At 47.9% G+C, this 13,378-nt stretch overlaps 1 protein-coding gene across 1 annotated transcript in view; it reads right to left on the reverse strand.

Annotated features, from left to right (window-relative positions):
* Positions 1-13,378, reverse strand: part of LOC102205406 (glutamate receptor ionotropic, kainate 5-like) — a 114,623-nt gene that overhangs the window by 15,395 nt on the left and 85,850 nt on the right. Inside the window, exons 12-14 of the mRNA XM_013915586.1 lie at positions 11,364-11,477; positions 1,785-1,894; positions 479-652 (exon numbers count right to left, since the gene is read on the reverse strand). Coding sequence (XP_013771040.1) covers positions 479-652; positions 1,785-1,894; positions 11,364-11,477 — 398 coding nt within the window. The remainder of the gene's footprint in view (positions 1-478; positions 653-1,784; positions 1,895-11,363; positions 11,478-13,378) is intronic.

Below are 13,378 nucleotides of genomic sequence, written 5' to 3' on the forward strand. Positions count from 1 at the left end.
GGGGGCTCCAGAGTTCTGGTAACGAACTCATCATTTGATCTAAACCTGCAGGACACCGGCCCTCGAGGCCTGGAGTTGCCAACCCTGAATGCAGCGCTCACCTCACTGTGTCTCTGTGGCATCCATCCACCCCGACCTCCTCCCCACACCCACTCTGGTTTGCAGCAGCACACAGGGGGTGGAGTTTCATATGAACATGTTTGGGGGCACTTCCTGAATCGACCACTGCTGTACCGATAACACAGCGTGACCAGAGCAGGCGAAACGTGCTGCAGCCTGATGGGCTGCGGTGGTGATTTCTCTGAGCGTGACACCGCGTGACGCCATCTTCCGCTCAGGAACGGTCGTTCTCGCTGTCCTCCATTATTTATAAACGACCTTGTAATGTAAATGACCTCGTGTTTCACATGAAGTTCGTCTGTCTGAAGATGTTCGTGCACATTTGGAAAGCGTGACTGAAACATAAGCTGGTACCAACCAGACTCCGCTGACGCAGCGTGTGGACAGCGCCCGCGGCATGATCTCGGAGCCCTGCTGCATGAAGCCGCCCACTGGGAACCACAGGCTGTTCCCCAGCGTGTACTGGTTCTCCAGGATGTCCCGCCGCTCCCGCAAACACGGATGAGGGTTGTACCATTCGTAGGGACTGAGCCTGGGGAGAGAGGACGAAACATTAAAACCCAGAGTAGCTTTAGCCTCAGACACGCGGCTAACATTTCACGGTCAGCTGCCTGCACTTATGGAGCCCTTAAACCTACGCAGCGGGGCGGCTCTGCTCTGTCAAAGCGATGCGGTGAGAAAACAAAAGAAAAAAGGCGAGAAAGACGAACGTCACGCTCGACACCTGAAAGGAAACGACGTGGTGACTGTGTTTAGACGCTCAGCTGGAGCGCACGACTGTTGCGTGGAGTCATTTTAGCATTAGCCTTCCATTTATCGCGCCTTGAGGCGACTTATGTTGTGATTTGGCGCTATATAAATAAAATTGAATTGAAATTGAATTGAATTAATGTTACATCATATTTTTACTCTATGTCGATCTTCAACAGAAACGGGACACCCTCCGGTTACGCCGGGTTGGTCACTGCCACGCTTCCTGCTGCCTGACGCGGCTTTGACTCGCCTCTCACCTGCACAAGGTGAGGCGAAGACTGTAAATCAGCCCAGGCAGAAATAATGACAGCGGACACTTCATTAGGTACACCTAGCCTGTCCTCATTAGACCCCCTTTTTCCTTGATTTTGGTCCATGTTGACATGACATCATCACACATTTCTCCAGAGCTGCTCTGCTGGACTGAGATCAGAAACCAGAGATGATCTGATGTCATCGTCACCGTGTCTACCTGCATGAACGCCCTCAGCGCTGCCACGTGATTAGCTGATTGAACATGTGTGTTACGGAGCAGATGAAGAGGCGTGCCCCTCCTACTCTCTGCTCACATATTACAGTTAAACAGAGATTAAAGCTGTTCTCTTCATGCTTTTACTCTGAAGTGCAGCTCGTTATGATGTCATCACTAAGCAGCTGATGACATCATCAAATCACGACTTTAAGATAAAATGACTTTTTGTGTGCTGTGGCTGAATGCTTGGTTTGTCTCTGTCAGCTCAAACAGAGCTGAGCGTCTGAAGCTGTGACTGTAAATAAAGTTTCGATACAAAGTCCTGGATGGCGTGCAGAGCGCGTCAGCGATTTATGGCCCATCTTAGAAAACTGTTCCTGAAACGCAGACACATGCTGCAGGTAAAATTAGGACGCTGACGCACAGACAGGTGTCTTACCTGGCTGCGAGGAAGAGGACGCAGCTGACGGCGAGGTAAGCCAAAAGCATGAAGAGCCAGACAGCCGGAGAGAACGGGTCCAGGAAGGAGAAGTAGCCCGGCTTACGACCCTGAAACACACACACAGATCACATGACCACGGCATTCCTGACCGGGAACGTCGGGTCTCCGCCTGCTCTCGTGCTTCATCTACAGTCTGTAAAGGGTAGGATACAGCTTCCTGCCGTGGACGGCGATTTGTGATAATGACCGTCTGCCAATCACAGCACACTCTGAAACACCTTCACACTGACAGCTGTGCATTTTGGAAAATGACGCTCCTGGAACAAAAAGCGCTCGTTCACTTTGAACCTGCAATTCCAACAACACAACAAAAACAACAGAACACAAAATTACACTGACGAGCTTTTCAAGCGCTAACGAGCGTCAGCCAGCGCTCCCTGATGGGACGCCTCCCGTTGACCCGCTTCATCACGTGGCCTGCTGTCTGCGATGCCTCCATCACCCCCCATCTGCTGGAAAAAGGATTTGGCAGTGAGGGGAGCAGGAACTCCCAGATTGGACTCAATTAAAGCAGATGACTGGAGCTGTAATAGAGGCAATCTATTCAGGCTCTGATTTCTGTCCATTCTGGCTCATTTCAGAAACAGCTCATGAGGCTGGCAGAGCTGAAACGATCGTGTGATGTGGCTCAGACCCAATCAAACATCCCGGGCACAAGAGCAGGTGACAGCGGCTGCATCCAGCATTCCCGACTTCACTGGCGACTGAAAGAAAATGTTCCTACGGGAGCTGTGTTTGCAATACAGCGTAGCTCTGGTTGGTTGGACAGTAAGAAGAATCCCGTCTTGCTTATTCAGCACAGGGTCGAGGGGGGTGGAGCCTAACCCAACACACAAGGGGGCAAGGGGCAGAGAACACCTGGACAGGTCTAACACAGGCAGGCAGCTAATTAGGCTAACCCCACTGTGGGAGCAAGCCCGAGTACCCGGGCGGATTCAAACCCACGACTTTCTCGATGTGAGGACAAAGTGCCGGCCCCGCGCCATCCATCAATATGTAGCGGTCGCTCGTTTATCGCGGGAGTTATGTTCTGAAAATAACACGCGACAGGTGAAACCCATGAACTTTATTTTTTACAGTCATTATGGATGTTTTAAGGCTGTAAAACCCGTCACGGCATGCTTTACACACTCAGACACGCATGAACGTTTTCACTTTTCTCTCGTTTAAACTCTCAAAGTTCAAACCTTTGTAGAAAAATAAGTCCAGAATTATAGGATGAAACCAAACATTGTTGCGTTTCTTTGGGAGGAAACTTACACACATACAGTGCAGCACTGCTAGGGTCTAAGGTTGATGCAAATTTGACAAGCTGAACGCACTCTGCACTGTACAGGAGACACGGCATGAGATTGATTGACAATGGTCTACAGCCAATCAGGACGCAGAACACAATGTGCTGTAAAAAAAGAAAAAAGAAAAATTGCACAAAAAACCAGCGAAGCCGTTATAATGAGGGAGCACTTTCATCGACAAGAAGACCCATGGTGGAAATAAGGTTGGAACGTGTACACGTGCAAACATGCAGGTGTGCCCTCGTGACGGCGACTTACAGTCTCACGTGTTACCTGGCCGTTACCATGTCTACCATCCACCCACACCAGGGGTCGGCAACCTTTTTGATGATGAGTGCTGTCTAAAATTTCCTCAGAAGTCAATGTGCCGTATGTTTGCATTAGCAATAAATAATATAACAGTTACACACTTACATGTGTTCACAGAAGTTGGCAGCTGTCAGCGAATAGTAATCAGCTATTTTGAAACAAAAAAAGACTTTTTATCCATAACAGCAAATGAAGTGTACAACAGAAAATACAAATGCTGTTTATGGTCTCCTCACAACAATGTAAACAGACGCTGCTGTGACAGTGATGTACAGTCTTGTTGGTATATGTACGTCAGATAAAAACTTTGGTTGTAAGATTTAGAAAATTATTTAATAAAAGCTAAATATTTTAAATGAGAATAAGAAAGAAAAGTGTTTCTTTGTGCCCCCCTCTCCCTGTTAATGCCCTACCTGCCCCCTGGCAACACTTTGCTAGACCCGCCCCTGCACAGTTACCAGCTGTCAGCTGCTTAGAAAAGGATCCTGGTCTTATTTGTCTCTCAGAAACAGTTCATAACTTCAACTCATTCATGTCACCTAAAAGGTAAACCTGTTTCTCCATCACAGCTCTGATGATCCAGTAAGGACATCTCCTGGTTTCATGTTTCCCTCTCACCACATATCCAAACCGATATCATGACCAGCAGCTTTACAGCTGTGGCTCCAGCAAACATCAGCTGATACTAGAAAGTAATATTAAATAAATTCTAACAACAGCTGATCAAGCTTAAACGTGCTGCTGCTGTTTAGCGCGACATCCGCTGGTTTCCTCTTTCTGGCGCAAAGTGAGCGCGTGCCCAGGGTTGCCGACCCCTGACCTACACAGTAGTGATGGGGTTTTGGCTCTTCAGGTTGTTTTGTTGCTTTAATTTATTTATTATTAACAATAATATAAAATTATGCACAAAAGGAATTACTAATATAAAAGAAAAAGTGGTTTTATTAATATATGTTTATATATAAATATACACGGTGGCCCCTAGAGACAAAACACGTTTCTAGCATTAACTGAACTTCAAAACAGCTACTGAAGATATGCGTAGCCTAATTTAGAGTTTAGAAATGTGTTAGACAGGATGTAGAATTATTGTAGAGACTCTGACACTGCCCTGGATGTAATAAAGGCCTGAGTGTGTCATAAACTTAGGAGTAGATTTCTAGGAGACCCTCCCCCAGTTTGAACTGTGAAAGTGAGACAAAGAGAGGTTAATGTTGAGTGGAAATTCCTCAGGGCATGCCTGGGTGGGAGTCTCAAAGTTTGTAACTGAATAACTTCGGTTTGGAAGGGAGATGGACTTTTATGACCCTCAGGAAGGCGCGTACATAGAGATATACGCACATAGTGCTTTAACTGTTACGCACACACGCCCATTCACTCACGTGCACTCACATAGACACACGGGTACGCGCACACACAGGCATTCACGTGCTCGTGCACATAGGCACAGACACAGAGTTTGCAGCACACCGTGAGGGTTGTATGATACAGTCGCTCCTACAAAACTGTGTTTCACAGACAAAGGAGTGAAGATTTTGCAGAGGGGCACCGGCCTGGCAAGTCTTCCCTTCTAGAAGATGCATGCTTAAATGAGATGAATAAAGGTTTTGTGAAATGACTACTGAGTCCGGTGCATCTCTGGAAGCCTGAGGAATAAAAAGAACCGGGGTGAAACTGATTTCCCGACACTACCTAGATCACTTAAATTACACAATTGAAAGCACGTGTGTATTGTTTGTGTATTTATACACAAGCACTCATATGTATTCAAATAATTAAAAACAAATGTTCATTTACCTGTTACTACCACACATCGAATCCGGTTGTTGGTACTTGCTGGCTTGTGCAGCCACGAGGTAACAAAAGCTCAACACTGCCCCCTAGCATCCTGGAGCACTTCTGTTGTGTTTTGGAGTTTGTACGTGCTTTCTCTCTAGGGTACCGTAAATATACTTTTATTTATTCACTCCACATAAAATGTCATAAATAAATCATATAATACAAAAATCAACTATTCACATTTCAACTTTTAACTATTTAAATTTTCAGCTTTTCCCTTTTAAACAAATTTAAAGTGAAACAACACAAAACACTGCAAACCACAACACAATTAAATATAAATTATAATATGAAAACAAAAAGAAGATGCACATTTTCTGTCATATGGACCTGCATGAATAAACTTTCTGAATCCTTTATCATCTGCAACCAAGTTGTGGATGATTACTATACCTTTCTAATGTGACGTTGTTGTCCCTGGCTCTCTCTCCCTCCTGCTCTGTTCCTGTGCTACTGAGTGTAACTACCGCCCCGCCCCCCTCTGCCCAGTGTAAAGCACAAGGCTCGCGTGGTTCACGTCAAAGATCCGACTCTAAGAGCCGTTTCGTTCGCGACCGACACATCACTACTACACAGTCACAGCGCTAGCTAGCATTAGCAAATCTGCCCGCTGTTGGCTCTGAAAATCGAGATGCTTCAAAAGTGAGTCAAGCTTATGCAGGAACACACGAAGCCATGGTGCAATTCAACACATGCACAAATAAAAGAAATCTAACCTCTGACCCTGAATAAATGTGAGCGACAGGAACTTTTAGGAACTTTAGCCTGTGCTAAACCTGGCTGAGACCCATGGAGGCAGATGTGTCAGCACGAGGAGGACATGAGACCATCCAGACTGAGGAGATACAAGTTTAACTTGAAGCTTGTTATCGTGCTGTATTTCCACTTGTCTTGTTTTACAGGCGTCTGTATTTAGAGCCGTGTGCCGCTAGCAGCTCTAATATTAACGACGCCGCTTCCTCTCCTCGCAATCAGCCGGCGTCTGCTCAGCGTCAGCTCAGACGGCGTCACACGATCGCAGTGAAACGCTGTGCCTCAGATTCAGAGAGCAGGGCAGTGATGATATATCGAGCACTAATGAATTGGGAGCAGCAGCAGACATAAATTTGTAGTGTTCAGCGCTGGGGGGGGGGAGAGCAGGGGTAAACACGATGGCTCTTCTTCTCTAATGTGTGTGCACAAGTCAACAGCTTGAGCAATTAAACAGATTACCATCTTCAAGTGTGCTCGCGAGCTATTTACACACACGCAGCTATGAGTGTGTGTGTTTACAAAGCACATAAAGCTGTTGACGCCTGCAGACACGATTGGATTGTGTATTCAGTTGCTTCGGGACTTCTGAGATTTAATTCCTGTTGGCTTGTGTGAGTTTGCACACCGACATGTGCGCACACAGACGTACTCACATCGTGCACTGATGTTGTAGACAGTCGGCTAAACATCGCCTGTTACGCTGTTGAAGAAATCGGTGTAAACTCAAACGCCACCACAAGGGAACAGTGAAGGGAACAAATGAGCCCAAACAAAGCAAACAAGGATACAAAATCCAGCATAAAAATGTGAAGCACAACAAACATCAAAGCCCCCAATCAAAGCTAAGATCAATGAACTCGAATAGGAAACAAAGAGAGGAAGACGCAGCTGCAAGATTCAAATCTCAGCAGCAGGCCCGGGATCGCCTTCTCTGCTCTGTGACGACTAAAATATGTTCGCCCTGCTCAAGTTCAATCAAACAGCACCAACATGACAAGGCGGCGTTTCAGGGAACGCCCCCTCAGCTCAATAAACCAGCCCGTGTGTGCAGCACGGCCTGATAGCTGATCTAACAGCACCGCTGCACTCGATAACAGACGCCTGGTGTTAGCGGGATACATTCACGGCGTCTCGGTTCACATTCTCCACTCCACACTGGAGCGGGAGGGCGGAGCTCCCCTCCGGATCGAGGCAATGGATCTGCCCATCAGCCCGGCGCTGTGAGAGCGTAAATCACGCCTGCAGGCCGTGAGCACAAATGTGCTCTCGCTCAACTTAATCCTTAAATAAACACTTAAGAAGCGCGAGCTCGGCCTCTCCGTGCACACATTAAACAGCTGACTGATCGTAGAGTCGATACACCGAAGCTCTCACAGCGGACCGGGTCAAACATGGAGGACAGAATGCTAATGAGCCGCAGAGGTACAGTGTTTGTGGGCAGGAGCTCCATCAGGAGAGACGAGGACGATTTCATGATAATGACGAATAAATGTTTGACAGTTCTCACACTGGAGCTGCTCACGCAGGCCTGACTGCTGCCGCTGCGCCTCCAAGCCACGCATGCTTTGCGGATCAGCGTGCTTCATGTGCACTGGTGCATGCCACAAAGCTGATGTCATGCACGGGAAAACAGGCCGCTAAAAACATGGCTGACTGAAACACACCTGAACACGCTCGGACGCTTCGTTGCAGAGCTGAGACAAACATGGTTTCCATAGTTCAACAGCAGCACATCATCACGTGTCCGAAACACTTCTGTGTACTGAGCGTGGACACCGTGACCAATCAACACTTGGCTGCGTCTCGCTGCTGCATTGGTCATGTGATTTGGACGCGTGGGCTTCAGAGGGTTAACCTGCCCTTTTAGACTTTCTTAGTCCTCCTGCGTTCATATTTCACACAGGACTGAAATACATCGAACTAACAACGACTCTAAAACAGGAAACGTGCCCCTCGCTCCGCCTCCTCCTACACAATCCTCAGAGAACTCAATAATAATTAATAACAACAGTGTAATCGTCCCTGAAAGCGTCCTAACCCCTGAGACTGAGGTTCACCCAAAAATCTACAACCTGAGCAGGTTTCTGTCAGACTCGCAGGAAGTGAAGGCGCTGCTTTAGATTCCAGTCAGGGACGCAGAGCCACCGATCCTCCCTCAGAGGCTGGAAAACTCATATTTTTCAAGCAGCAGCTGGCGTCACCTTCTCCCCCAAACTGAATCACAGGAGGAGAAGAAACATGCCCTCCATCTGTGTCCCCGGCTCGGCTTTTATCTGCTCCCCCAGCTCTTCCTCTTCCTGCGCGATCTCTCGGGTCGCAGGAATATTTGCGGTCGCTCGGTCCCAAACTCACAGATTGACTGAGTGACCCAAGCCATCGCCGCCGCCAGCAGCAGAGCCTCACTGCCGTGTCTGAATCCATCCAATCCTCAGGCGGACGGAGCCGGGGCGAGACAGGAAGTGTCAACAGGTGCAAACGCTCGGCTGTTCAATTTGTAAAAGTTTGTGCGAGTCCACAGACGGCGCCTGGAAATAAACGGACCTTTAACATCGTCTAAAAAGCGCTTCTTTGGACGAAAGCAAACCGCCCGCGGCGCTTTGACGGCGCCTCCATTAATATTCACCTGATGGATCTGAGCACGCACGCATCCCTGAAGGGTCAGCTGTCATTTCATCTGAACCTTCAGGGCCTGCACACGTTAGACTGGAGCTATGACCTCATTTACATCCTGGCGTCGCCGATGTGATGATGTTCTAGCACGTGTGCACCAGCTCGCTGCGTTTCCACCTGCTGCAGGTACAGGAGGCGTAACCAATCCAAGCTCTCGGTTCAAGCTCGGCGGTGAGGCAGGTGATCTCACAGCGTGCCAAGCAATGAGCACAGTTTGAACAATGGGCCTCTCTCCATGCTGTGTGAGCCACAGACGCGGGGAACATGACACTAACACCTGCATCCGGACAGACGCTGCATCGCACATGTGTTTGTTCTGTCTCAGACAGCCATCACAGCCGTGCCCAGAATGAGACACGCTTGTGCTGGTGTTAAACATTTGCACCTGTGTCTCTTCAGTTTCAGTTATTAGGACCTCCAGTTGCTCCGGCCATGTAGCTGCTGGTAAAAAGAAGGCTTCATGCGCTCTGAGCAAACCCGACTGTTCATACTGAACCTGATATTTTAATATCAAAGATCCCACGAGAATCCTCCACAAACACGTCGAGTTTCTCTGCGACTGCGACTCACAGCGAGGTCGAGACTCCATCAGGAGAAGCACGTGGCGACAGCGGAGAGAAAGAAGTTAAACTTTAACAGGAAGACTGAGTCTTCCTCTGTTCTCCACACAGAGGTGGGGTTTCTCTGCTCTGCGGTACGACGCTGAGCGGCTTCCTCAGTCTGGGTCTGTGCAGCTAACTCAGCTAGCTCTGCTGGAACGTCTTATTAAACCTGTTGTCTGCTTATTTGAAGCCTGCGGTGCTGACAGCTCCACTGTGCTGTGCTGCGATGCATTTTTTATGAGCCTTACAGGTGCTGTAGGTGTTTTATTATTTCATATGCTGCACGGAGGCGGAGAGCACAGGGTCCAGTGCCTGCTACGCAGAGAGAGCTGCAGTTCAAGCGAGGTTAGCGACTGAAGGTGCGACTTAGACCGCTGTTCCAGGGAAGCACAGGGAAAGGTTTCATCTCATTGGTCAACAGGTTGCTGATTGACCTGTCGGGCTGGTGTTTTGACAAAACGTCCTACTGTAGCACATTTATAGGTAGCGCGGATGTCTATCAACCCGGGACGAGCTGCCAGGACAGCGAGGCTGAGCGCGCTCTGAGGCGCCCGAGCAAGGATTCGTTAAAAAAATGAATCCTTATTGAAACTGTAAACATTTTCTTTTGACCGACTTGATTCTGAAATTAAAATGAAACAAATAAATACAATTGATCAGCAACATTAACGACTCAAAAACCCAAACTCGGCCCTTCTCATATCTATGAAACACTTTAACCTACAAAGTCACAGTGAAGCCAGCGTCGGCACATTTCCTCGTCTTTGCTTTCAGGCAGTGTTGCCAACTCCTCAGTAAGGAAAATCGCTATTGGCTGTCCTAAAAGTCGCTAGAAGTCGCTAAATGACGTCATCGCCTAATTTGCACAATTGGTCATGCAAATCTAATTGTAACCTATGTTGTTGGAGAGAGAAATAACATCGTGGAAGAGACATAAAGAGAGTAAAAACGTCCTAAATGCATTTAGAGTTTAGTTAGAACTACAAATTAAATTTATTTTAGTAATTATTGTTTTTTTCAATGTCACAATTCCAACCCTGCTCCTTTACCCGGGCTTGGACCGGCAAAAGTGACCCGAAATTGGCGCTCTGGTACTTTGTGTGTGTGTTTATAAGTAGTTTTAAACTTGATCCACAAAACAGCACAACAGTAAAGGAAGACCTGACTGCGCTAAAGTCAGTGCGGGAGCAGCGGCTTCGCTCATGCGCGATTCATTTGCAGTTTGGATGCACAGGTGTGAACGTCTCCTGCCCTGATAGCAGCGGGTGGAGGACTATCCTCCGCCTGTGAGCGCTTTGGAACGGGCGAGGTGCCCACGGCAGCACCGCTGCTTGTTGAGAGTAAGAGCGATACCCGCTTTCATGTCAAAAAGACGTCATAAATAAGTCTCCAATAACACCAGAAAAAGTCAACAGATTAGTTGCTAGTCGCTTTTTAGAAAAAAGTCGCTAAGGGGGTCTGAAAACTCGCTAAATATAGCAACAAAGTCGCTAAGTTGTCAACACTGCTTTCAGGACACTTTCGTTTGTCCCGTTATCTCCGTCTCTTTTCGTCGCTGTTAAATATTTTTCCATTTCTTTTTCAGGTTTGTTTGCTGCACTTCATAACAACCCTGCCACCTACTGTAGTGGATGTGCAATTACACTTTATTCTACTCTGGCATAAAAAGCATGTTCCCCGGGGTCACACGTGCCTCCCCCCGGCATCGCACCACCCCACTGACTCCTCACGTCATGTGTACACGCTATCTCTGTACTCTGACATGTTTTGCTTTATTTGGGAGGTTTCTTGGTTTGAAGCAGTGACACAAACCGCTCTGTGGAAAAATGTGGCGTAAAAACTGTGATTTGGCTGTTCTGACACATCTCAGGTATTCATGCTTGAACCAGTGTGACCAGCATCAGAAGAAATAACCAGTCTCTGATGTCTGCGCTCACGCTCCACGTCTGTGAAGAACAAGTGAAACGTCTTATTAAATCTCGTTCAGCCCTCGTCGTGCATTCAGTTTGTGATTGATGTCAAGAATAGAAGAGCGAAGGCGAGTTTACCAGATGAACCCGGTACAGGATGCTGATCCCCAGAGTCATGAAGGGTTTGGAGAAATCGATCACCTTCTCTCTCTCCGACGTGATGGTGAAGCCGGCCACCGCCAGGTCCGCTTTCTGCTCCGAGACACAAACAGACAGAGCGGATTAGCAACACGCACAAATATCACTGTAGGCACGACCTCTGACGCCGACAGGGAGGGACGGACGCCGGCGTGCTCTCAATGGTGAGATACAGAGAGGAAGAAGAGGACCAAGGATTAAACGAGCAAATGAGACAGAGAATTAGAAAGTGGAGGAGACGGAGGGAGGAGGTGAGGCGCTTTCAGATCGACCGGTGGAGCGTGAGAAAAACAAGTGAGAAGGAAAGAAATGAAATCAACATCAAAGAGAGGAGGAGGAGGAGGAGTTCAGCGCAGGTCTGAGAGGAAATCAGATACGACCCCAGCAGAGGTCAGAAGGATGGAGGGTGTGACAGAAGAGCAGACACGGTGGATGATTTCAGGTGTTGGTGAACAGAAACACGACGAGGAGGAGTTGAGGCTGCACAGCGGGAGCTCTCCTCTGTTATTCTGCTCTAATGGCTCCTCATTTATTCACTAATGAGCTCAACGACTTCCACTGAATCCTATTCATGTTCAACAGTTTTGCATTAAGCAGAAACACTGTGGGGGAATAATGTTTGTCTCTAATGATACTCTGTGATCGGTGCCGAGTTTCATCATCACACAGTCCCTCCTCACAGCTCATCTCCTGCTGTTAGACGCATCATTCAGCCACAAACCCGCATTCAGTCTTTCAGGCTGCACTCTGGGTACTTCGGCTTATCATAATTACTGCTTTTGCCTCGGTTTTTAAATCGCCCTCTGAGTAACTACAGTTCATTCTGGTGTTTCTGCAGCACTCCTGATCTCTGCAGGTCAGGCTCACTGATTTCAGTTTCAGCGTGTCCAATAGTTTAAAAGCTTTAAAGCTTCGACCTGAACTTACGTAATACCAGCTTTGAACACTAGGTGGCGCAGTGAGTCACTGTGGCTGTTTTTGTGGGCTTTTTTAATCTGGGCGCGACACTTGGGAACGCCGTCGGACTCAGAGTGACGTCCCGCCCTGAGAAACCTCTGGGGAAGTTGAAAAAAATCCCAGCAGTTAAAGCACTGCCCCCTGGTGGTAGATTTGAGCTCCTGTGCTGCCGATGACCGTCCCCGCCACGCCTGACTGATGCCTCGGCGGTTAGAGCGCCGTCTCTCTCTCAAAGCTGCAATTAAAGGCACAGCTTGGTTCCAAATGTTTGAAGTGCCTGTGCAGAGATTCTGCAGCTTTTAATGAAATATTGATTTCTTATTGTACAGAAGTCATTGTTGAGGCTGCAGCAGCCGCTGAATGCATTACAAGTTAACAGCGGCTCCCCGGGGGGAGGGCAGGACGCTCAGAATGCCAGATAGAGCTTTTGTTCTCGGCGGGGGATTCGGCGGGTAAATCACGGAGCTGAGACGGTCCCATTTCAAGCTGAGACTCTTAAATTTAGACGGCTAAAAGTGAAAGGATGCTTACAAAATTTCCCCTCCCCTGTGTCGGTGTGAGGCGGTGAGGAATCAAACATTACAGTCTGTAGGTGTACCTAATAAAGTGGGATGGGAGACTACAGTAGTGATTTGGAGGCCTGCAGAGTGTTGATGGGGAGGAGAGGCAGACATTTAAACACTGAGACTTAATGCACAGACAGAAGTTACCATGTGAGCTGTGTGCAGTCTGTCAGCATGTGCAGAGGGCGGATCGTCTGCGGGTGCACGAGCCCACATTTAGTCAAAAGCCTTTAATCTCATTGAATCTGTTGTCAATGCAAACGTGGACACTCGTGTTTCCTGTTGGTGGAAGTTTCTTTGTTTGCAGTAGCATTCACCTTGGCAGGTGAAAGATGATCTCATTTGAGTCAACAGAGTGGATCCAGGCAGGAGCGTTTATCTGGACCCCAGACACCTCCTGCTCCTTAATTAACACTTAATTGATTAACGAGTAGA

This window comes from Pundamilia nyererei, unplaced genomic scaffold, assembly GCF_000239375.1.
Source record: "Pundamilia nyererei isolate P.nyererei 1_Seehausen unplaced genomic scaffold, PunNye1.0 scaffold00326, whole genome shotgun sequence".
Classification (NCBI taxonomy): Eukaryota; Metazoa; Chordata; class Actinopteri; order Cichliformes; family Cichlidae; genus Pundamilia; species Pundamilia nyererei.